The 25,409-nt window shown below is 40.0% G+C and overlaps 1 protein-coding gene and 1 long non-coding RNA gene across 2 annotated transcripts; one reads left to right on the top strand and one right to left on the bottom strand.

Moving 5' to 3' along the window:
• Positions 1-1,747: 1,747 nt before the first annotated feature.
• On the bottom strand, positions 1,748-24,937 carry stag2b (STAG2 cohesin complex component b). The gene is made up of 34 exons (XM_062425633.1): positions 24,735-24,937; positions 22,571-22,698; positions 22,402-22,483; positions 22,064-22,207; positions 21,841-21,937; positions 21,567-21,643; positions 21,156-21,360; positions 19,891-20,042; positions 17,720-17,793; positions 17,500-17,623; positions 16,801-16,899; positions 16,562-16,641; positions 16,285-16,392; positions 15,640-15,751; positions 15,404-15,521; positions 15,199-15,302; positions 14,441-14,533; positions 14,236-14,325; positions 13,919-14,122; positions 13,278-13,348; positions 13,051-13,138; positions 12,859-12,939; positions 12,655-12,747; positions 12,355-12,529; positions 12,101-12,240; positions 11,726-11,827; positions 11,456-11,604; positions 9,512-9,640; positions 9,018-9,244; positions 8,126-8,345; positions 6,780-6,887; positions 6,561-6,687; positions 4,938-5,015; positions 1,748-3,617 (listed from the first exon to the last, which is right to left on the bottom strand). The coding sequence occupies exons 2-34, from the start codon at positions 22,612-22,614 to the stop codon at positions 3,594-3,596; spliced, it is 3,819 nt and encodes a 1,272-aa protein (XP_062281617.1). The 5' UTR covers positions 22,615-22,698; positions 24,735-24,937; the 3' UTR covers positions 1,748-3,593.
• LOC133985894 (uncharacterized) lies at positions 5,616-5,769 on the top strand. The gene is made up of 2 exons (XR_009925486.1): positions 5,616-5,675; positions 5,732-5,769. It is a non-coding gene; the product is annotated as an uncharacterized LOC133985894 (long non-coding RNA).
• Positions 24,938-25,409: the final 472 nt, after the last annotated feature.

Below are 25,409 nucleotides of genomic sequence, written 5' to 3'. Positions count from 1 at the left end.
ACTCTATTCATAGCTTACCACTGGAATCTGACCTGTTCTGGCCTGTCTCATGAAACCTGCTCCTCATAATTGATCCTTTTTCTTATTTCACATTCACCTTGACATCTCTTTTACAGTCCGCAGAGCGTCCCCGCTTAATCCAGGGGAGATTCTTTCCATTTATTTGGTTACCAGATATTTTATTGGAGAGCACAGTGCATTGTTGAAATGATATGGATCAGAAATGTCATGGACATGGTGTACAGCGGTGCACCATGGGATGCTAGAGGACTAGCTTGTGGATAGGGAAGTTGCTCTGTTAGTGTGTGCGTGTGTCCGTGTACCTAATCTGAGGCAGGCCCTAGTAAATGATTTTCTGGGGTCAGCTGCTTTCTTTTGCCCTTACAAGCTGAGGAGATTACAACCAATGCTCTCATTAATGATTTATCCACGGAATTAAAATTCTGCAGGTTTATCTTCTCGCAGAATACTGGAAAAAAAACTCTCGTCCTCCTGTGTGCAAAAACTCTTCTCAGGGTTGTAATCAATTATATGAAAGATCGGCTGCATTTTACGTCAAGCAAAAACATGTACATTTTAAATTGCCCTGAAAGACTGTTTCCACTTTTAGATCAGTTTCCTCAGTGAACTCCACGCATACATGTGTGAATCATAGTTCCCGGTCCTCCTTGACCCTCTTTGAGGTTTTAACATCGGCCAAACTGATAGGGGCCTGCGGGTTATCAGGAGTAAATAGAAGCCCTGCAGAGGCTCTGATTTAAAACTCAACAGCCCTGACCTCAGAAACACAACTTAACCCGACTCAGCCCAAAGCAGATCTACTGCTGTGGGAACAAATTATAGGAAGAAAAAGCAAAGGGAAAAAAAATGTTTTGGCACAGAAACACGAGATGTGGATATAAAACACCTCCTCAACTTACACAAAAGTGGTTTGACAGCATGACAACAGCTATACACAAACCTAAACTTTCTCTTTGGTTGTGTTTCTGTATGCCTAACCCCTAACAGCGCCTTGCAAAACAAAACAAAAAAGGGCTGACAACTCAGAAGACAATCAAGCTGCAGAGGTAAGTGCTTCTGTGCACATTATTCTGACAGCAGACGTGTGACACAAGCAGACTCACATAGTGATAGATGGGTCTCTTCATGTATCACAGGCTGGACATGAAGGGGGCTCTCTGCCAGGCCCTATTCTAATAAGCCTGCATTGATCTGAACTCCTCTTTATTAATCATGCACTTAACACAGAAATATGTGTTGCTTTCATCCTTTCTTCTGCAACCCCATGTCCTTACTTTTATCATTACAGTAACTATGGCGCTCTTTGTCTCTGTGGGAAGACATTACTCTCATCTCGCTACCACGAGGCCCTTTTTGATAGTCAACACAGATGTAAAAGCTGTCACATACAGAGAGATATGTGCATTGAAGATGCAGGGTGCATGAGCATAGGTCTACATATTCATGGCCTTTCCAGCAAAGGTAAAAAAAGATACATATATTACAGAGTGACACCATGTACATTGAAAGCAGTGCCATTGTGGGGAGAATAATAGATTAGATCTTGCTAGGACTCTACTGCCCCCTCCTGCTGTTATAATGAATAGCTGTTCATTGAGCTGCTGCTTCAGTGTGGCACCTCAACTAAATGCAAAACTATATGCAAAATACAATTCAAGTATGATGTTAGTAACCCACATATTACATGTACTAAGTTCAGTGTGGTCAGTAAATAGTTACCACAAAGGAAATGTGTTGATTTTTATTCAAAAGTTACTGTCTCCAGACAAGTACAAATCAGAAAACAGAGTGACTGAAAGAGGATGGGATAATAGACAACAACTTAGAGTGTAGGCAAGAGTGCAGAAAAAAATAGTAAAACACAGAAATGGTTGAAAGGAAAGAAAGAAATTAAATTTTGTATATATACACACATGATCTAATAAGAATTTATACCAATGTAGTGGTAAGTAACAAACAATAAACAGTACTTTTTCCTTAAAAGAATTTTCTTTTTTACTTACATAAAATAATTAGGCAAAACACATATAGGCTGTTCATCTACTTTATCACATTACATCTGACCACCTCATATTTCATGTTCTAAGAAGCCAATTATCCATCTTTAAACATGACTGATCCTCTGACATGGAAGATTACTGTGAGAGAAGGTGACCTTCACAAGCATGTTTAAGGCTTAAGCATGGAATGACTACAAAATAAAAACCTCAGTAGACAAAACATTTCATTAAAACTTGTGTGACAAATATATGTCAAAATCTAAGCTTTGTCTAGCTGCCACAGCGCTGCTGAATAACTCATCTTCAGTATTGTCTGAATGACTACCTTTCACTTTTAACATTTGAAATTTTTAAGTATTTTGTGACAGGACTTTTTTATGTTGAGAAAACCTTAAAGCTGATTTCACAAATCTTTTCATTAGTTTTATCCAAACTAATTTACATGTAGGAAAAAAGGTAGAAACCCGAAGACATTATCAAGACAAAAAGAAAAAAAAAAAAAAAAAAAACATAAAAATACAAATTTAAAAATCTTCCTTGATGCATGGCTTTACATGCTTTCATTTTTTTAGTTTACTTACACATTTCTCAAACTTTGTGACTGAAGGTTGAAAAGTTGAAATAAGAAAACCAAAAGCACATATATAAAATCAGCACCGATTCATATATAACTTTTATTTAAAATGTAGATACCCATTTCAACATTATGCTGCTGGATTTTAAGAGAAAAAAGATGTGATTTTCTTGGACAGAGCTGCTTTCTGCCAGAGCCCACACAGTGGCACCACTGGGATAAAACTCTGCTCATTGTTAGGGGGAAACATTTCTCTAGTAGATGGTGGTTAAGGAGTGGCCCAAATCTTGAGGGTAAGCTCGAGGACTTACTGCTTAACAGTGTGGATCGTTCAGTGGACTCTGGGAATCTTCACAGCATAAAGGGATCCGATTCTACGTGACATCTCACTATCTTAACCACCAGTGGTTATCAGGACCTCAAATCAGGCCCAACAACAGGGAAAAGAAACTTAAGAGATAGAGGGAGGGGGCAAAAAAAAAAGGAGCACAGAAACATAAAGACCTCCATCCACTTGGCTAACACAGTACAAGCAAGCTACTACAGTCTGTTTATAAATTACTACTTCACACCTGGTAACTTACTACAATTGTAAAAAGGGTTAGACAAAAAACAAAAAAAAAAGTTTCTTAAGTTAAACACACCAATTCATCCCCGTTTAAAAAAAAAGAAGGAAAAAAGGAAAAAAAGCTATTATGGATTTTTTCTTCAGACATGTCTCATTTCTAATAGGTTTGGGAGTGGCCTGTTACACTATTTCTGAACAGGAAGAGCTTACCCAAGATTATAAAAGTAAATATTTGAAACAAAGTCCTCTCTGAGCAAGCAACACTGAGTGTGGGTTGTCATTGGTCCACGTGGAGTACAAGCCAGAATTTTTTTTTGTTTTGTTTTTGCTTTTTCTTACAGAAAACACATCTGTTTTCGCATCTAAAATTCTCTTTAAATACAAAGCGCCTCTTCCGATATCCCAGCGTCAAAATCATCTGGATATTAGCTTAAAACATGGGCACCCCGAGGACCTAGAAGAAAAACAAAACAAAACAAGATTTAACAACAAATTAAGTTAAAAAATCTCACATTTAATATGAAACAAATAGGTAGGGCTACCTGCTGATGTTGACTAATATTTGCCTCTTGCTATGTATAAAAATGTACATGAATAATGACTTAAGTCTAATACAGATGTTTCTATTTGACAATTTATAATTTCACCAACTATTTGCTTCTACTAATTAGTTGAATAAAAATAGTTACTTTACACTTTACAATGTGGTGCACCTCATTAACAAAACTGGGTTATGTTTGGCTTAAACAGAATCGGCAGCCGGGTGTGAACTAGGTGTTTGCACAAGTTAAAATCAAAGTACAGCAGGGAAGAGATGACTTCACCATTTAACATGAAAATAGAGTTCAATAAACTCTGTATAAAGGTCTGTCTGACGTCAGACACAATAAACTGATTACTGAGGTGACAATGTAACAATTTGCTCTGAGCATAAAGGTTGTGTAACCGCTGCTGGCTGTTATAAACATTTTAACATACAACATTCAGTCCGTTTGACTTGCTGTATAATCTCATCTACTGCCACTTGCTTTGTAACACTGTGGTAAAGTAAATCAGAGTGGGGGAAAAAAAGGATCTGGGGCAGATGTGTTAAGAAAAAGCTTAACGTACCACAACAACAATTTGCTTAAGAGAAACTGTTTTTGTAACATTTAGATCAAGTTGACACAAAACACTGACATTTTTCAGTGTTCTACACTCGCAGCGTCTGACTAGACCTCAATTTTAAGGCCCAATGTTAAAACAAACCCTAAAACTTTCTTACGGTGGGGACGTGTTCAAACAAGAATTTGAGGCTGGCAGTTACTCTCTGAAATAAATAAAATTTGGCATGTTTACACAGGCATAGACGGTGGTTTTGTAACCAACAGGGAATGTTGCATTTGGCTGCAGTGTGTGCAGGCTGGTCAGCTGAACTTGTCTGAATGCTTTGCATAGCTTTATTCAGCACTGCAAATACATTATACTTGACACTGTGACTGGTTGCATGCTGTTCAATTCTGGTTAACCTAAATACAGTTAGACTAATTTTAGTGCAACTGTGTCCACTGTGCAATAATCACAAGTTGTTCCTGCTCTCGCTGTGACTCATCAGCTCCTCTAACTACACCAACACACCTGGCGTCCCCATGAAAACACTGGCATTTTGTTCACAGCTCTGCATTTAACAAGTTAACAAGAAATTTGAATGTGGAGAACGCAGTCTGCCTCGAGGCGGTCGATAAGCAGACAAGGTGAAACTAAACTAAGTGACAGGAGTGTAGTTGCTCCTTACCGATTCATCCATGATAGAAGCGGGGTCAAAGTAATCTGGCTTGAGCTCAGACCTCTCACGACGATTCTTAGAGGGCGGCTGGAAGAGAGACAGACAGTGTGTTTAGAACAGCAGATGTGGTGTTTTTTTTGCTATATACATTACACACTAAACATTGGCAGTTGTTAAATTTTCTGGTTGATTCAACATGACATTTGGTGCCTTTCTCATCGAGCACAGAACAAGTGGAAGCAACTAAAATAGACATGAGTTGGATGAAATTTAGTTCTGGCTATACACTCAGCATACATGGTTTTGTGGCGTTGGTGAAAACGGTCAAATAAATTAGTCACAAGTCTTGTGTTGTACCAACTGTTGGACGGCACTTTTGACACCGCATCATCATCTTTTTAAAAACCAAAAACCTGACTTTTACCCCCCTGCCAACATTAAATGAAAAACAAAACAAAAAACAAAATTCTCTGTATTACTTTTCGCATGGTTAACAGATCAGTCATCTCTTAAAATAACTGAGTGGGCATTCCCCCGCAGGCAGAGAACAAGCATAGCCAATAACCAAAATGTAATTACAAATATTTCATGCTTCAAGTCATGAAACAAGACTAGGTCAAAACCTGGTATATGTCTGCACCGTGTATGGTAAATGTGTGAAATTGTGGCCAATTTGTTACAGGGACAGACAGTGATAGTGTCTAATATATGAATGTCTGGATATTAAAGCTTCATCTGCCATTTTCTGTGGTGGTGCCAGTAATATTTGCTGTTATAGTGTAGCATCACATGACATAGTTAAGCTGCATTTGAGATGAAGATGAAAAAAAAGAAAAGAAAAGCAGTTGCAAGAACAATAGTTTCAACTCAAATCTTCAGATGTTTGATATGAAAGACAATTTATTTTATTTCTAATTATAACTATTCTAATTTCCCAGCTGTTAACTCTCCCTGCTCTCTCATGTGTTGCACTGTGCGGATGTTTCTGGTTTTTCACTCTGCATTAAGTGTTTTGTCAGAGAGATTATTATTTGGGCTTTCACTGTGCCTCAATGCGCCTTTTTTCTGCCTGTTTCCCGGTCAATGATCATGGAGGCTGCGGTGGAAATTGTAAATGCAAATTAGTTTTATCCTTGGAGCATTTCAGAATAAAATCAGATTTTGAGCAGCTGCTTCTTCTCCATGACAACGTAACAAGCTTTGAGACATGAAATACTAAGAGCACACTCCAGATGTTGCATTGATACAAACAACAGCAACATGTTGCCTCGAAATGATAATTTGACTAGGTGTCTAAACAGAGATTTAAAAAATTTCTGTTTGTTATGTAATTTCATCTTTTGAAGGAGTCTAATCATCCAGGGAGGCATGCTAGCCGGGGAAACCTAAACAGCAGCCTGAAGGTGATAATGATGCAATTGACAAGTTTGGAGGACCATTTAATTACTCACTTAAGAGGAACACCTACAACTGAAATAACCACTACTGTTAAAGAGCAATGTTGTTGGTGATTTAAAAAAAAAAAAAAAAAGGCTTGTTAGGACATTATTTTGTATTTTTTAGAAAATATGAATTTGTATGTCACTCAAAATTCAGTCAACACATGATTCAGTTAAATAAGTGTCTTCTCACCAGGTCAATGTCCATGGTGTCAAAGTCCATGCCTTCATTGAGGTCATCTATACGACCCTCAGATGACATCATCACATCCTCCACAATTGGCTCTTCATCCTCCTCCATAAGCCCAGTGCCGCGACGACTGCACACACACAAAGCAGTATATTAATATTGAGATATGTTTATAACGAAACATCAGTAGTACCTCTGTGTACAGGCGTGTCTGAGTCTTACATAGCATGCTGCAGATTGGTTCTGAGCTTGGCATAGTTCATGGCTCTTTCCTGCTGCTGACGTGCCTCCTCTTGCTGTCTCTGGGCCAGCATCCACGTCACCTGGGAACTAAAAGCACAAGTGCACATTAATTAGCCATGTTTTTAGTCCACATGTTTGTGGAGATTAAACTGGCTGTACCGCATGGAAGTCAGTTACAACTACATCGATGGCCCACTGGCCTAGAGCCTGTAAAAAGTCAGGTTGGATAAATAAACTAGTCAGTCAGTGTCCCAGTAGAGCCAACACTTGGCAGGCTGTGAAGTACAAGTGTTTTGGTACCATTTGCCCTCAAAATTAATAGCACGCAAATGGGAAATTACATTAAACCCCGTCCTAATGTATTTTGGCTCATATTCCAGTCCTCTGATCCCATTCTCAGAGAATAAGCAATCCACTGAACCGAATGATGGTCCTGGATCTGAGCCGACATATATTTATAAAATTTTGAGGTAGGAAGCATTAGGATGCAAGGAAATAGATCATTTAAAAAAAGAAAAAGAAAAATGCCATCAAAGAGTTTTGGAAATGCAGAGCCAACACAGTAATGGCGCTTTTCCACTATACAGTTCTAGCACTACTTGGCTCGACACGGTGCCAGGACAGACCTTTTCCATTACAAAAATGTACCTACTCAACGTGGGCGGGGTCGTCATAGCACGGCTCCGCGAAACTGCGGTGACTTCGTTTTATACACGACACAAAACACAAACAATGGAGGACATTGAGGCAGTGGTGTACCTGCTGCTGTTTGTGGCTTTTTGTCACACACAAATCAAGAAAATTGAGCCATATGGCTCTAACGCTGTTGCCGGTATTTAAAAATGCCGGGTTTGATTCTTGTGTGGGACGGCTCATGACTCTTCCAGTGACGACTCTCTGACCAATCAGTGTCCAGCAGTCTGTTGACGTCACATTTAGTATCGGCTCGGCTCGCTTGGAACCTCACCAGAGCAGGTACTAAAAAAGTACCAGGTACCAGGTACTATCCCTAGTGGAAACGCAAAAAAAACCGAGTCGAGTTGAGTCCTGCTGGAACTGTGTAGTGGAAAAGCGCCATAAGTAAAGGGTGTACGTATACAGCTTGGCCATTTTTATTATACAATAGAGCAAACTGATTTATCAAGAAATAATGCCACTGATTTTGCACATTATTTCTGGGGTGGAATTAATAAATCTATAATCAAATTTGTTAAAAATATCTTGCATGCATTGACCCCTGTGTGTGTGTGTGTGTGTGTGTTGTACAGATCTGTGTGCTAACTGTATTGTTGCACCTCTGGAATGCAACACTTAAACGTGCGTACTTGTAATCCATGGGTGTCTGGTGATGCTGAGGCGTCTGTTGATGGTGCTGCGGGTGTTGGTGGGGCTGCTGCTGGTCATGAGGGAGGGGGTACACTCCCATGTAGCTGTCATCACGACCCCTTTTGGGGTCTCGCATGGCGGTGGAGGTGAGGTGGGGGGACGGCATCATGACTGGAGTCTGCATGCTTTGCTGCCACACCTCACTGCTGCTGCTCTCCTCTGGAAAGGGAATGGCCACAGTGTTGAGACTGACTGTTGATGTGAACATGCATTTTATACTGTGTTGTGAGTCACTGCTGATGATTGTATATTTAACTATGAACAATGGTGAACTGCATAACATAAACTCTGAGTATATTTAGCAATACTTTAATAAAATCTGCAAATGTACCTTTAAACACACTTTGTCTGCTTTGAAATTTTGGGATATTGGTGTGGTATTTTCAAATTCTGTATAATCTCAAAAATTGTAGAATAGGATGCAAATGGCACTACACTTATAGCACCCACACACAGACGCAGATTAAGAGAGCCCGTATGATTGCTGAGCAGCGGTTTGACTCTTTTCACTCTCTCCCACCATCTGCTGTTTAATCTCCTCACCCATCAGCTCGGCTGGCTGAGCCACGCTGGCAGGAACACATCTGGGTTAATCTGGGCTCCAACACTGCTTTTGTAACATTACGACTGGGTTTTAATGGATGCACTTCTCATGAAGACATGTACTCAGTGAGTTTATTGTGTTTTTAGTGAGTAGTGATAGAAAGCCCCCTGCTCCCAGTGAAGCGTTTTACAGTAACGCAGCTGCTTTTATAATCTGAACACAATTCTGTCAACAGCAATTTATTGAACGTTATTAATGATTTTGTTGATTCCCAGAGTTTCCTCTACCTTCTGGCAGCTTCCTCTTTGCCGCTGAAGTTCCAGCTGTAACAGCAGGAGGCTTGGTCTTCTTGGAGCGAATGGAGGAGCCTCTGCTGGAGTAGCCACTCATCACCGACATGGTATCGTCATCACCGCCAGCCTGTAGGGAATTCCTGTAGGAGATGAGGGGGAGCCAGCAGTCCTCTCGCTGCAGTGCCATCTGGAACGTCATGAAGCGCTCCAGGTACATGTGGCTGGGGAGAAGCGGGAGGTCACACAGGCAAGATGAACAAACTTGTGCACCCATGCATACAGAGGACAAACTTTACACACAAAACCAGGTGCACATTCCAGCTGGAGGGCAGAAAGAAAAAAAAAAAAAAAAGAGAAAAAAAGTGCCTCACGTCAACCACCCACGCACCAGAAACAACAGTTGCACCAGTTGTCACAAACACCTGTTGCACTGAGAGCCTCCCACCCATCAGCTCTGCAGAAAAAACCCCATAAAAAACCCAACTTACACAGTCCTCTTGTCTTGTCTCATGAGCTTGGAGGAGAACTCGCTGAGGATGTCCAAGAAAGCCAGGTTGAGGGGAGGGCCTCCTTCTCCCTGGGGACTAGGATCCTTAAACGCAAACTCGATACCATCCCTGAGAGATGCACAGAGTCAGAGAAAAAGACGACGTCAGCAGAGAAAAAGGACTGGTTTGATGGGCAATCAAAATATTGGTGATCTATACTGTGTGGAAACAATTCTGTAAAGTAATTACTAAAGAAAGCGCTAAGTAGTTTTATATTTACACCTGGGACACTGATACATGTCAAACACCGTCTAGGCCACCAGCACACACCACTTTTTGAATGTTTTTTGATTAAAGCTGCTCACATATGACAATTTTTTTATCTAAATATTTGTAAAATGTTCTACTATGTCTCCATCAGGGCAGAAAAGCAAGAAACCAAAACTCTCATACAGAGGTTGTAGTGGTTCCCATTATTGCAGAGACCTATACAGTTTTATTAAACTTACCTGTTTACACTGCCAGAAACTGTTACACTTGACTACACCCAATAGTGTCACATGGTACTATAATTTAATGCTTCAATTACTTTATGCATATTAAATACTAGACGGAAACAATGCACAATTTTTAGCAAGCATTTCATAACTATGACCCCCAGTGCACACATGGCTTATCCTATTACATAGTATGCCCATATGTTGCACAAGTGTAGGGGATACCCAAGCTCCCTGCTGACACAGCTAACACACATACATCAGCTTCCAGGGAAAATGTCTGACATTATAATCTAATATGGGTGTAACAGTATCAGTTTTGGGGTCACAGCTTGGAAAAATTTCGGTACAGCAGTAAAAATAAATAAAAATAATAATTTTTTTTTCTCTACTTCATTTTGAAAAAGTAAACATCCAACAGCCAAAACTCATGAAAACAGTTTAGTAGTGCTTTTGTTTCTTGTGAGGAGTCAGGATACCTGCTGACAGCTGTTTTATGATTGATATGATTTATAGTTATTGTTATAGATATGAAGTGGTTGAACCTAGCTCCACCTCCAGCAGCAACAACAATAACATACTTTTTACACACTGATGTATGATGTCATGTATAATAATATATCAGTCAGAGGGTCCAAACCAGGTCTTTTACTGCAGTACTTTTTAACTTCATTTTTCTTTCTCAGAGCTGTTCCTAACGTCGTGCTGTCTGACCATATCACAAATCAAATGTTTTTACTGTTGTTCTGAAAGGCTTCACTCAAAGGCGGAGTGGAAAGCTGGAGATAACGCAACATGTTTTAATAATAGTGTTGCATTCAGTCAGTGTTATGGGTCTCTCGTTTGTCATTCTGACGGCAGCAACATTACATGGTACCCAGGCCACTTTGGCTAAGCAGGCTAGCATACATCCATGGTACAGCTAAGTGTTGCGCTGCCAAAATGTTTCAGGTGGAACTCACACTCTAGAGTTATTGTTCTGCACATTGGAATTTGTGGATTATTAAACTATTTTGACAGTAATGATTTGGGTCTGCATGCACCAAAGTGTAATGGTTGGAGATGAATACAGTTACTGTTACACCGCTACAATCTAATAATTCACTGGGAACAAACAAAGAAAACATGAATGAATTAAGTGCCTTCAAGAATATTGAATTTCTTCATTGTCACTGTGCCAATTAATGTTTACTGGAAAATACATTATGTTTCTGATGATTTTATAGTACGGTTGCGCCTCAGTGTTTGAACATTTTTCAAGTTCATGGGAATGGTCGAATCTATCATTTATCAGCTAAGCCTCTCCAAAAGCCATAGGAAAAAATAACATGGTAAGAGGAAACACAGCATTTAAGGAGTAATCTGTCTAAGATGACAGTTCCCAGAGGCAAGGCCAAAAAATGAAAGAGCAATGCCATGTAACAATGTGAGAAGAATGAAGCCTTACTTGTGCAGCATAGCGATAGCGTCTCTGGTTTTGACTTGGTCGAGACCGAAGGTTAGAGAGAACCGACGGGCCAACTCTTTGATTCCACAGAATGAAGAGGAGGAGCGATCGAACCCGTGGCCAAGGTCAGACAGCATTTCATTGAAAAGCTAGCAGAAACGGAGGGGAAGTAGTAGTTTGGATTATTTCAACAAAACTTAAAACTTGGCTGAATGAGTAAGAGGTCAGCGACTGAATAATGGATGAGTGAGCAAAAGTATGAAGACTAACCTGCTGCAGACTGAGGATGAGGGTCTTGGCACATTGAATCTTGTCGATTTGCCGAGTCTTACTCATGGTCTCCTTGATGATGTCACCATAATCATTGTAATACTGTTTAAAAAACCCCCAAAAACAATACTTTAGATTTATATCTCTGATCATGAGCCCATTTTCACGTCTAGTGGTTATACAAACAATGCAACAGCAAATGTGTTTGCCTGCGCCAATTCCAGCATGTACACTGAATGGATATTTATTCTGACTAAATTATTGTACTGGTTGGAGTCTATTATATTGTACAACTGTACTGATAAAAGCCTCTGCAAACTGAACCGTGCAGAGTCAAAAAACAGTGCAAATAACCATGAGAAAATCCAAACTCACCCTCATGTACTGTTTGAAAATGTCAGCTCCAGTCTTCATGTCTACCACACAGTAAATGATCAGTTTACAATACGCAGCCAGGAGGTTTCTCCTCTTGTGCAGAGCTTCGATCTTTACTGCCTCATCATCCTGTTGCCCATCTGGAAAGATAGAAATAGAGAAAGCAGTTTTATCAACTGTCCCTTTACGTACTCCCCATACTTATTAGAGCAGAGAGTAAATTAATTGCTAAAACTGCACATTAGCATTTGTACCTGTGCTATTTGTGTCATCATCCTGGTCTATGAAGACGTGGTTCAGGATAAAGGAAAGCAGTTCAGACTGCAGCGAGTCCTCTGGGGAATAGACCAGAGGCTCCAGGTGTTCCCTGCCTCCGGACACCATCTGGTGGCTGAAGATGAGCAGGAGGTCACATAGGATGGTGAATGCCTACAGAAGAAAGAGGAGAGGAAAGGAGGTACATCAAGTTAAAAGTGGGACTAAAGGTCAAACTTTGACTTCTTACATCAGTTGTGAGGTTTTTTTTTTTTTTTTTGTGTGTGTGTGTCTGTCACCTGTTCTTTAACGGCTGTGTTGACGTTGGTGAGGTAGCGCTGACACATCATACAGAATGCCCTCATCTGCTTCCTCAGAGTAACCATGTCCTCCTGAATCACAAGAAAGGTCAAAACAAAGTTTTGTAGTATCACACCCACTCAGTTATTTTCAAAGCAGTACAAAACTAAAAAAAGGGGCAGTGAAATTGGAGGAGACCTCACCTTCCTGGAGCTGCCCTCAGATAACTTGGCCAGGTGCCACAGGATCACATAGTGGGTACACTGCAGTGAGTGGATGACTATCTGCTCATACAAAAATATGTAACAGAAAGGTTAATATTCAGTAGTACTCAAAGAAAATTATCATTTGCTCAGTCACATAATTTCACTATGTGTGTATATATATTTAATGACCTGTTCAGGCATGTCTCCGTTCTCTATGCCTGTGTTGAGCAGCTTGAAGTTGCTGGTAAACAGGTCCCACCCAGAGAGATCATGTGCACTGCAACGGATTTGAGAAAGTCAAAGTCAATTTGGAAATGCAGGCGCACAAAATCACAGTTAAATTATTGTACTGGCTGGAGAGGAAGAGGAGACAAGAAAGGAAGAATATGAAGGGGAAGAGGAAAGAAAAATCATACTTATGAAATGCTGTGATCCTCTTTAGAGTCGACAACACCTGATAAGCATCATCTTCATCAGCATCTTCACCCTGCCCAGAGAAAGCGTGTTAAATGGTGTTAAATTTTATGTAAGACGCGTACTCACTTATTCCTTACTCAATGATAGGGAATAAATGATCTAGAACAGATACAGCTGCAAGTTTTCAGACAAAATTTAAATACATCGGGTGATCTTTTTCATACATCATCTGATAAGGTTTTCTCAACTGTTTTATATGAACAGTGTGTCATTCAAATATTGATGCATGTTTGCTACTAATGCACAGTGCTGATTGGTTGGTTTGAAAACATGACACCAATTTTATAATTGCTACTCCAAGAGTATAAAAAAAAAGGTTCCTCTGAACATACTTTTCATTGTATAATAAACAAAGAAAATGAACGCAGACCAACAGATCCTTCAAATCTCCCTGTAAGATATGCACTGACTGAAATTGACTTATTCTAGATGGTCAGAAGTGAGATTTATGCAAACATGCATGACAACAAACAAACTTGATGATATGAAGCAGTAGAGGTAGATAAGGCCCACTCTTCCAATAGGTCAATGAGTATAAACATGATAATGACCACCAACATGTGTTTTTTGTTATTCCTACCTCTTGTAGAAAATCCTCCAGTAGTCTGTTGAACTTGTCCACCAACTCATCCAGCAGTTGGGAGCGGGCTATGTCCACTCTATTAAAGATTGTGAACTCCTCATTGCAGAGGGCGTGGTAAGTTTTGGAGCAGGCCTCCAAAACTTCAGTGTCTGTGTGCTTCTCCACAATTTCCCTGATCTGACGCAGCAGGGACTCCAGGTGCTGTGTTGGACATTGTGGCAGAGATTGACATAAATGAGATGAAAGCCAATAGGAGGACCAACCCATCATTACTTTGATTAATTAGACTCTGACAAGCAGCAAATGTGTCTTACCTTTTCCAGACGGCCTGTGGTATAAATTTCCAGGTCAAAGAACTGAGGAAGCTGTAACAAGTTGGTCACCTTCTCTGCATCCACTGCGTACTATAAGACAATGATTCAACATTATGATTAACAGTATTTCCTAAAGGATGAACACAACTCTGAAGCCACTGGCTGTAAAGAGGAGTGCTTGTAAAGCACAGAGTAGATAACATACCTTGGCCAGTAGAGGGGGCAAAGCCACAGCAAACAGCTCTGTCATTCTGGTTCTGTCATCGAGCTGAGTCTTCTTTTCTTTAGCGGTCATCACCTGATGGCAGATGCAAGCTTGTCTTTACCACTAGTTTGTATTGATGCATGCAAAAAGTCTTCTCTTTGACTTTTCTTTTTTGTAAAGTTTAGTTTTCACCTGGATATTCAAGCTTTGCTTTGTTTTGAATTTTTACTATTAACTGTTTCTTGTATTTTATAATTTATGGTGCTGTAGTTTCCCAGGAGCAGGTTTTTATTGTTTCCCAGATAAAGTTTACTGAGGGAAAAAAATGTTTTAATACTTTTTATTCTTTAAACATGTCCCTGTAGTGTTGCTTTCAAATACACATTTATAGGACGTTCCCAATAATAAAAAGCATAGTAACATCTACACCACAGTGTCTATTAGATTGTCAGATGAATCCCACCCATTAACACAATGTGTTGCTGACAGATTTGGTAAATACAACCATCCAGAGGAAACGTCAACCTTCTACTGGTAATACAACAAGCAGATTATCTGTTTCCATCATTAACCTAAATCAAGCATCACAAATTTCAAAAGCGCATCTACACAAGCTCAAAACACTGCAGCACATTCACCGATGTTAAACATATACTCCACAGTACAATCAATCATCTTATCTTCCAATATGTCTTAAATTAAGCAAAAAAATGAAAAAAAAAACAGCTGCCAGACAAAGCAAAGAAATCCACTCTTACCCTTTTCCCTGTGCCCCTTCCAACAGGTGGGTGGCATTCAGCAGCCTGGCGTACAGTGCACAGCATGATTTCAATCAAGGCTGTCTCTTGTCTGTCTGTAAGAGCTGCAATAAACACAAAACAACCATCAAAGTACTTCTTAGATCACACTTGATCTACAAACCACTTGCCAGCAACGTAGGATGGAAAGAAGTCAGTGTCGTACCTTCCTCTCCTGGCATTGGGTCATCCAGCAGTAAGCTGATCATACACTCCCAATCCTTCAGTAGCTCTGCACCGCATTCCCAGAGAGAGTCCACTAGATAGGCTGCATGCTCGTGGAGCTAATGAAAAGAGATTTTCACGCAAATGAAGGCTGGATGATGTGGCTGCTTACATACGGGCAGTAAAGATAGAAATTATTGCCTGAGTGTGGAAATAAAATGGACTATAATTACATACCTCACTCTCCAGGAAGAAGAAGACAGTGGTCTTAATGAGGTTGGCATTGGGGCTTTGTCTGCCTCTCCTCTTGGGGGCTCCTTCCTCCTCTGGTTCCCGCTGGCTGAACAATCTTTAAGAATATTAATCATTAGTTGCATATCACACAAAGCCAACCGCACATAATTGTCTAACTGCATTTCTGAGAAACAGCAAGGGGCCCACAAAATTAAAACTCATAGACTAGGCTGAGAAATGAGTCACTTGTGAAATTCAGCTTCCAACAGAGACTGGTCATTGAACAACTTTACTATCTAGACTTCTGAGCTCCATACAGAATGACTGCCAGGATGAATGTGGGAAAATTATAGCGATGCTTAAAGCAAATGCTTTTAGCAGGGATTAAAGCAGGAAAAGATTTGTGAGCCTGAAAAGGTGTCCTGGAGGAAATATGCATAATGTATTGAATTAGGTATTATATGAATGTAAAACTGCTCTGTGCCTGAAATCAATCAGATATGCTGCCTCCTTATTTCAACAATGTGCAGTCTCATAACAATCTTAAATGTTCACTTATGTGGCCATCCCAACCTGATATACATTTCCATGACAACTGATTGGACTTCTGTTCAATGATGAGTTCAGTTTACTGTATGTCTGACATACTTCTTAAAGAGGAATTCTCCAGCTGCAATGGCGACAGGCCTGTGTGCTGAGTAGACCAAGTGATAGACACTCTCACAGTCCTCGGGGGTCAACACCTCATCTGTACTGCTGCAAAGACCAAACAAAACACAGAATCAGTCCAGTAAAGTTACAAAACAGCTGTCAGTAGCACACATGTACTTAATGCAATGCCCTTTATGTACACTACAGATAATGTCAAACTGATATGTGGACTAAACAGTACTAATCAGATACCATCAAGAACACAGCCACTTACTTCAAGACTAGAGTGAGTAATTTAATTGCTTGTACTGCGACATCATACTCTTTATCAAGAGTCATGGAGACAATCCGGTCCTAAGCAAAGAGAGAGGAGACCGATTTAATGAGACAAATTCTGTCAACTCCATCAACATGTGACAACAGGACGTGATTCTTACATTTATTGCTATACAAAAGTATGAATGGGTAAAGTTAGAGCTGTGGTGTTGGAGTTGTCCAGCAGGTGGTGCTGACCTTGAAACGACTGGTGAAGAGTTCCAGTCTTGCATTGAGTTCTCTGTTGTAGTAGAGACCTTGCAGAGCTGTCAGACACTTCAGGCGTACCTCTCCTTGCTGAAATAGAGGATAAGAAAGCAGTAATTTAATCAATCTGTAATTAAAGTAATCAGTAGCAATCAGTCATTTTGTTGTCCATGCAAATTAAACTTGACTGACCGAGATGAAAACCGGTTCTCAACGAATCAAAATGGAAAATATGCCTGTTTTTCTCCTGTGTTTACTAAAAACTGAAACAACAGCACCAGAGAACATCAATAACTGAGATCCGCCTGTTTTTATATTGGACCTGTTAATCAATGTTGGAGTGAAATTGATTGTGCCTGCACACCCACACAGGTGTTTATACGTATTGTGGCTGATTAGACCTCTGCTCAGATGGATGTTGCGCACAATTATGCTAGGAATTGTGCTGAATCACCAAATTTCATACAATAATGAACATGGTAAAGGTTAACATTGTCCTATGCCGACAGGTGCAACAAAACTAAGTGTGATTGAGGAGCTGTCAGTAAAGCACAGCCTGTACACACCAACACAATCTTCAAAACACATATAATCACTAAATAAAGAAAACAGTAGTGGATAATCATGGGTGTGTACAGGTTTTAAAGAAACCACAAAAACAAGAGCTAATCAAACCTTCCTGTAACCCACCTTATCGTGCATCGTCCATCCCACATACTTCAGATAGCTGTCGTTGAGGAAGGCATCACTGTAGAGTTTCATCCACACTCCAATCTCTTCTATACAGATGGCCCTGATTTCTGCTATCGAATCACTGTCAAAACAGTCATTTGTTACTAGACAGAATACAACAATGGGAGCAGTTTTCAAGATTAAAATAAATCTCATTGTTTTTTAGATGTATCCATACCGATATCTGTGAACAAACACTCCTTTGAATATTGCATTCATCATGTTTTCAATCTCGTCTTGATTTTCTTGGAGCTGAAATATAGAGCAGAACATGCACAATAAGCACATTTATTCAGTTACACATAAAGCCTAACTGACCAGAACGCTACAGTGAGAGGTGACCAGGAGGCATTGTTAACATAATAAGACATATGTGACAGCCAACTATGCCACCATGCTGTGGTGTGGCTGCGCAGTGAAGTAACAGATGGATGCCCGGTGGGACCTGCTGTTATATAACCTAATAAACTGACAATGCTAGCTGAATAACACACACAGTCACTGCAGGTCCGCCACCTACAGAGGTGTTGTACTTCTAAAAATGGAATAGATTTAAGGTCACGAGCTAAAGTAATTCACTATTATTTACTCTTATGCATATTAAATGCTTATTACTACTGAACGGTAGAGTGAATGTGTGGACATGCCTGTCATCATTTGCTGATTGGGAAACATTTACACTTGATTAATTTCAATTTGGATCTGATTTCAATTCCAGTCCTTACTGAATTCTTGCAAACATTGTCGGTCAAGTACAAACAAACAAAAAACCAACAACAACATTTAATTCAGCTCACAATTAAAAGGCTACATTCAAGGAACACTGTCTCACTTTCAGGTTACTGTGGGAATAGGTTGTGAATGTTTCCTGCGGGACGTTGGGATTATTATATTGTGTCATCAGGCTCACTACAAGATGGGATACCAAGTCTTGGGAGCGGATGGGAGGAATCACCCCGAGCTATTTCAGCTTGCTGATGCTTTACAACATTTAGCAATGTGAAAACTCCACACTGCGGCAAGTTTAATCACACTGGATATATTAAACCAACTACTCCTATTTTTAACTACCACTTTTAAAATACTGGTTAATTGCCAAATACAACACAATGTTTTGCTAGATGAACGACATGCAAGACCTCCTTTATTATCGGTTTGCCACTTAATGACAAACTAAACTTCTACAGTTGGTGTTGAAGCTGCCTTACTCATTGAATGAGAAAATTTGAAAAGTACCCACAATTACTCAAGCAAAAAGAACATATTACATTAACAGAGGGCCCTGCATATTACTTTGAGAGCACATGGTGTAAAAAGTCTGTTGGCTGCATCTTCCTGCTAAGTTTAGGCAAAACCTTTGTCTAGTCTGGAGTTTGTCACATTGTTAATGAACCTGACTCAATGAACAATCACTGCTCAAAATATCCAGCATTAATACTCTTGCATTAGGTCTATCCTGAATACCTTTGTTTTGGGCATCAAAGCATCAAGCAATTATTATTTGACACTATAAACAAAGGCTGCTAGTTGTGGGAATCTTACAATTCAATTTTTTATCTTGATGTCATGATTCAACTCAGAATCGCTTCACAATTGAAAACCAAATCTCAACAGAATAAATACAAAAGAGGGGCAGTAGTTTCAGGCTCCGACTCTAGTTTACTGTGTGACAAATCATTCTACTCAAGTGCAATATGAAACATAACATGCAGTTGAGCTAAGTGGTCTTGGTAACGGTCACTGTCTGACTAGCAGGAAAAAACAAAAAAGTGTAAGGGTGTGCAGCTTTTTGATTAAAAAAGATAAAGTTAAATGCATTAATGTGGAAGTGTGTTACAGTCTTCTTCCCTGTACTGACCAACAAAACTGAGTAAATGTGTTTTGTAACAAGAAAAGTTGGTGTATGTATTCAAGAGAGAGAAAAAAAGGAGGACTGTGATTCCATCTACAACAGAGGAGAACAGCCTCTTTGCTGCAACACTAGTACCAGGGAAAGCCATCGTTATCCAAAACACTGCACAGGCACAGATAATCAAACAGCCAGTGGACAAAGTTACTGCTGGAGTTCACTGGTCAACTAACATTAGGCCCTGTGTGATGAAGTACCAACTATTCACAAATACTGCAAAGCAAATTATTCAAAATACATCCAACTTCTTGCCTTTTTTAAAATATGAACTACAAATGTGCTCTGCCCTCACAATTGAGTTTCTCAATACAACATTAACAACAGAGAAAAAAGATTTTAGAATCTGTGAATCGATTTTGAATCGTAGAAGATAAAAACTATGATTCTTAGGTAAATCGATTTTGTCAACCCCCGCCAAAAAGCCATTTGGCCACTCTCACCTCTTTGCGTTTCTGCAGAAGCAGCTCCAGCCTGTCATTGGCCCTTTTGGCCACAATTTTATTCCTCTCTGCCTCATACTGGCGCTGGGTGTTGTCCATGTTGATGCTCAGGTTTAGAGCTACATTCACCAGGGCTGTCATCAGCTTCATGGCTGTTAAAAAAGAAACAACACACAAGCAGAAACAGTTACTCTTTAATGTAATTGAATTAATAATTGGGTTACAACATGTGTGTATTTACCTGTCACATTAGGTTTCTCTATAGTGTCAATGATGTGTTACATAAACAAGCCCCTAAGTAAAATGTAATCTCTAGGTGACCCAATTGCAACACAGGGTAAATATAACAGAGCCCTTAAAGGCTTATGGATTATGAAAAAGAAGAAAAAAAATGGCTAAAATGGCTAATTAACCCGTATATACAAGTATGCTAGGAATTATACAAAGTGCAGGTGAGGACAAAGATGGCTTCGTAGATGGTGAACAAAACATGAATACTATGTGCTCAATTTAGGGCTGTTGTTGTAAGATGTACAATATTGCAACATAAACAATATTTGCTGTGTTTTCTGCATGACTCAGGTTATTGTAGAGCATGTGATCAACTTCTGCCCAATGACAGTGGCACTTTGTTGTTGAGGCCTAACCACTCTTGTGTACAGTATATAATAAATGCAGCCAATTGTAAAGGTTGTAAGATGCCCTGCTCTTACAGATGAAATAACAATAAAAGGAGGTATAATCAGGTAAATTGAGTCAAAACACCTGTGTGTGTGCCACAGGTGTGTAGTTATTTATTAGTGGTTATATTCAGGAAAAAACTCTGATTAGCCAAAATTAGTTTCTTTGAAAACATAAAACATGCAGACTCTATGAAGTTCTAAATTAACTAAATTGTTTAATATATACAAGAACAAGTAGTTACTGCAGTTCAAATAGAAAGATATTTTTTAGAAAGCTGTTGACCAGCTATAGTGATGTATTCATATTTCTTCCTAAAATATGTCTGCAGTTCAATTCCGATCCAACTCAATCACTCAGGATATAAGAACAAAACCTTTAAAATGTGTAAGGGGACAAAAATGTATCATGCAGTGCAAAAACTGCTCCCCGTGGTGCTTTGACCCAAGATCCCTGCTATCTCTGACTACTTTTTCCACCCTGCTAACAACTTTTACATGCTTACAGAACAGGCTGATAACTGCAATTCACTGCACGGTGTGGACAGTCAAATTGATCTCATACACATACACACTTCATCTTACCTGCCAGTGTTGAGGTGTGTCTGAAGGCTCGGACTTGGGAGTCCGATAGTCCGGTGAGAAGGGAGATGACGGTGTCCATCATGTACTCATCATAGATGATACTGTATTGACACTGGCGCACAAGCACCGAAATGAATTCACAAAAGCTTGATTTGAACTTCTTCCACTGGGGCCCTGCTATAGTGAGAGGGTAGTCGCCGCTGTCCTGTAAAGGCCACAGAGAAAAGGACATCAGCAAAAGCAATAATGAAATGCTTCTACAATCAGTTTTTTCTCTAAGAATGAAAAGTTCCTAGAAGCCCTACAGTCTTTGCCAAATGAAAGTAAAATACAGTTTTATTCAATCTAAGATGACACTTAGTTAAAATAAAGAGAATATGGTAATCATTGTGATGGGAAAAGTAGAGTTACCTCATCAAATTCCTCTGTCATTCGCCGGATGATCTCAGAGTTCTGCATGTTGCGGAACATTTCTCCACTGACCACACCTGATAAACACAGAGGAGTTCGTTAGGAGACAATTTACTGAATGGTCAAGCACACCAACTCAAGGGAAAAAAAGAATACAAAAGTTGTTTGAGTGGTTCTGTAGGACACATACTGATTTAAACATTTTCGTCAATACGGTTTAAGGGGCCAATCATACAGCAGGGTGACTTAAACAGACACAAACAAACTCACATACCTTTACATCCTGAGCACTGGATGAAGAAATTGATGAGATCTAATAGCGCAACATCTCTGTCATGCTTGTACGACTCAATCCAGTCATCAACGACAGACTACAGGAATATAGGGACAGACAAATTAAAAAAGGTAATTAATAATGATCGCAGACTATTCATTTCTTATATGGGTGAACAATATTTTTTACAATGTGGAAATCTCAACTATACTTCCATTCATACCTGCATTGCACTCCTGCCCAGTTTCACCACCTCAAACAGCATCATGTTTTCCATGCCATTCTCCTGGTGGTGGCCATTTATCCGGCCTGCTCCCTTCCCTCCTTTGCCTTTCTCCCCTGCTGCTTTCTTCCCCTTCTTTCCACCCTGCAACAAAATAAAGGACATGAGGAAAAATACAATGCGAGAATCTGAGCAGACACTAAAAGAAGCCAAAGAAAAGTGTATGCACATAATACAAATATCTGCAACTGCGGGAAATAAAAGCTGCAACACTGTCTTATTCAAACAGGATGTCCTGACAGAGGCTAAGTGCAAAGAGTCAATTATACTTTCTATACCTTTCCTTTAGTTGAGATTGCAGTCCTTCCATCTGGATCCTCAGAGAAGTCTGTGTCTGAAGAGAATCTGGTGTCTGTATCCCTGGTAGATAAAAGCAGGTATTAGAATGAAATTTCATATGAATCTCAACCTTAGTAGTAATTTTAAAAAGTGGGAGCATACACTTACTGAGTAAAGGCAAATTCTGATGGTATTTCTGGTGCTGCTATCATTTCTGTAACATCTTCTGGATAACTTCAACTTAAGACTGGCTTGAGATCCTCAGAAAATACACGTCAGGCGAGGTTGCATGTGACCTAGAATGTGAAACAGTAATTTAGAGAGCAACACATTCAGACTTCTAACACATTTCAACACAGCAGATATGACAGATGCAACAAAAGCGAAAATCAACTGTGTATATATTTGCAGAAAGCATGTCCTCTGTAGTGAGCAAATGTTTTTTTGATGCCATTCAGAGAGAAAAAAAATGCTTCACATGGTAACAGGGGGCGTACACAAATGCTCCTGCCTCGCTCAGCTATCTCGCCATTGGCTCCCTCTCTTTCTCTGCTCCCCTTGGTTTACAGACAACGTCATGAAAGGCAGATTGGAGTGTCTTCCTCAATGGCCAAATATGGCACTGCCCTATCCGCCCCATACATCTCTCAACCAATCAAAAGACAGTATCAACATCAACAAGATACTGCAGGCCACAGAGAAACTACTGCTTGGCTGTGATGTGTAAATTAGTAGCACATACATCAAAGCAAAACTTTTGAAAATCTGTTTTTTTACTTCGCGGTAAATCAGAAAAAGGGGAAATGTCGCCTGAGCAGTTAAGGAAGTCAATAACATCACTCCAGGGAAAACTGTTCTGTTCCTCAAAGGGCAAAAATAAACTCCACCCATCATGTACCCACTCTGGGTGCGTCTTTCGGTCCTACCACACGCAGTGATGACATACAAGTGTGTCAGACTAAAAGTAAAATAGCATTTATTAGTACTGAGAAAGTTTTCAGTCAAACCGTTTGCTAGAAAAACAATGTAACGTTAGTCATGGGGTCCTCTCGCTCACAATAAGCTGCAAATACGGCACCCACGACAAAATCAGGGTATTATCAAGTCATTTAAAAAATAATTGTATGAATAATCGACGTGAAAATATTCACACTATCAAAACAGTCAACGTAGACACATGTAACATCAGTAGTATGTATGAGTTAGTAATACTTTCAGAGTTAAACACTAACTGTATTATTTATTAGTTTAAGAACTCGTTAGCGTGCCTATTTCCTTGATAGTGGGGGGATATTGCATGACAAGACGACGAGATTCTAGGGGTGTTGACTGAAAAAGTGGCGCCAAATCGGTTAGTGTATCTCATAAACTTGTTACTGCAAAGCTAGACTAGGCGATCTTACACAGAACCACATTGTAAAACCCCATAGTGTGGATGTATGCAAGTCAACTAAGCCACAAACTACCGGCTCCGTTCCCTCCACCGACGCCGACATGGCTACGCTCTTCGCCGGCTCCTGTCAAAATTGACACCGGTGCGCTGCTGGTGCTAAGCGCCACTAGCTGAGCAACGGAGGATTTTGGCTTCCAGTTGATATTTGGTAAAGTAAGCATGCACTACTCAGTGCAAATACAGTGCAATTTACCTCAGAGGAAGGACGGTGGGCCTTTATAATGCATTATCGTTGGATATCAGGGACATGCCAGCGTTTACTAACGCTATCGTAGTTGGACCATAATAACAAAACAACGCAAGCTCTACTGTACTAGCACAAGCTAAAATTAGCTAGCTAGTACACAATAACGCTAGTCACTAATGTTTCCAAGGAAAATAACTACCTTCTATCGACACCCCAGCCGTGTCCAGTGCTCACAAAAAAGACAAAACAAATGACCATAATAGATATAGTACAATTAACGGGCTGAGAATAACTCCCACCGATTAGCTATGCTAACAGCTACTGCTAACGTTACCTAAAAAAAACATCACGTCCTTGCGTCCTCCATCTTGCCTCGGGAGTTCCAGCACCGTATTGCATAAGCAACAAACACTTTGTTTACAAATATATAAAGTGCAACTAAGTCACTTGAAACAATAAAACGATTATTTGGGTTACGAACTAGGTATTTTTGCGCTACTGTGCCGAAAATCCAGTTCGTTAGCGTGCTAACAACCGAAGTAGCCCTCAACCGCGAGCTAGCGACGCGACTTGGTTCAGGCAGACATCCGCGCTCTGGGCTCATCTGGAGCTAGCCTGGCTAGCGACATGGCTAGCAAAATACAAATCAACTAACTTCCAGATAGCTCTCCGCCATTTTACAGCTAACTTACCTTGTTGAGAAATGTAGTCCCGGCAGAACCGTAACTTTTACTATGCTTATTCAGCCTCCGTCTGAATCCCACCACAATGCTGTAAAAAGAGTTTAAAAGTCGCGGTCAGAGGCGGTTTCGGACGTTCTCTCACCCCGCTTGCTCCGTAGTTCGGTTTGTTGTTTCGACGACCTGGGAGGAGGAAATCCTGGTGCAGAGCTACCACCTAGCGGCCACAGTACCAGTTCTATACACACCGCTCAGGATCTGACACCTAGTGACGACTGACAAGTACTACATCTCAAGATTGCTTCTTCTTCTTCCGTGGTTTGTCCTCGGTTGCAAGCTGTTGGATGAATCGCTGAGAGAAACAAAGTGAAAAGTCCTGGTTATTTGGAACAGAAAAAATCACGTTTTAAAGTTAATATAAGTTGATTTTTAGCTACCATATCAAACGAGACAACCCCTCAGTTGTGGTCTCAAGCGCCACGCACCCCCTCTGCTGAGGTGCCCTTTAGATCCTGCTGTAAAATACAGACTTCAGTGTCTCAGTCCCATTAATGTTGAATAAGAGAAGAGGCACTATCAATGTGCAACCGCCTTCCAATATTTGATATATAATCCACTACTAAAGGGTTAATTTGAATCCCCTTTGAGACGCGGGAATATAATTCATTCATATTTTTTTCAAATGCC

The sequence above is a fragment of the Scomber scombrus genome, chromosome 9, assembly GCF_963691925.1.
Source record: "Scomber scombrus chromosome 9, fScoSco1.1, whole genome shotgun sequence".
NCBI lineage: Eukaryota > Metazoa > Chordata > Actinopteri > Scombriformes > Scombridae > Scomber > Scomber scombrus.
Note: the sequence above shows the minus strand (reverse complement) of the source record. Positions and strands in the feature narration are given on the sequence as shown.

Coding starts and splice junctions, on each gene's coding strand:
- stag2b (XM_062425633.1), bottom strand. CDS start 22,614: ATGATAGCAGCACCAGAAATACCATCAGAATTTGCCTTTACTCA. Junction 13,349..13,918: donor TGGAGGATTTTCTACAAGAG/GTAGGAATAACA, acceptor TTCTCTGGGCAG/GGTGAAGATGCTGATGAAGA. Junction 6,888..8,125: donor CAGACACCCATGGATTACAA/GTACGCACGTTT, acceptor TTGTGCTTTTAG/TTCCCAGGTGACGTGGATGC.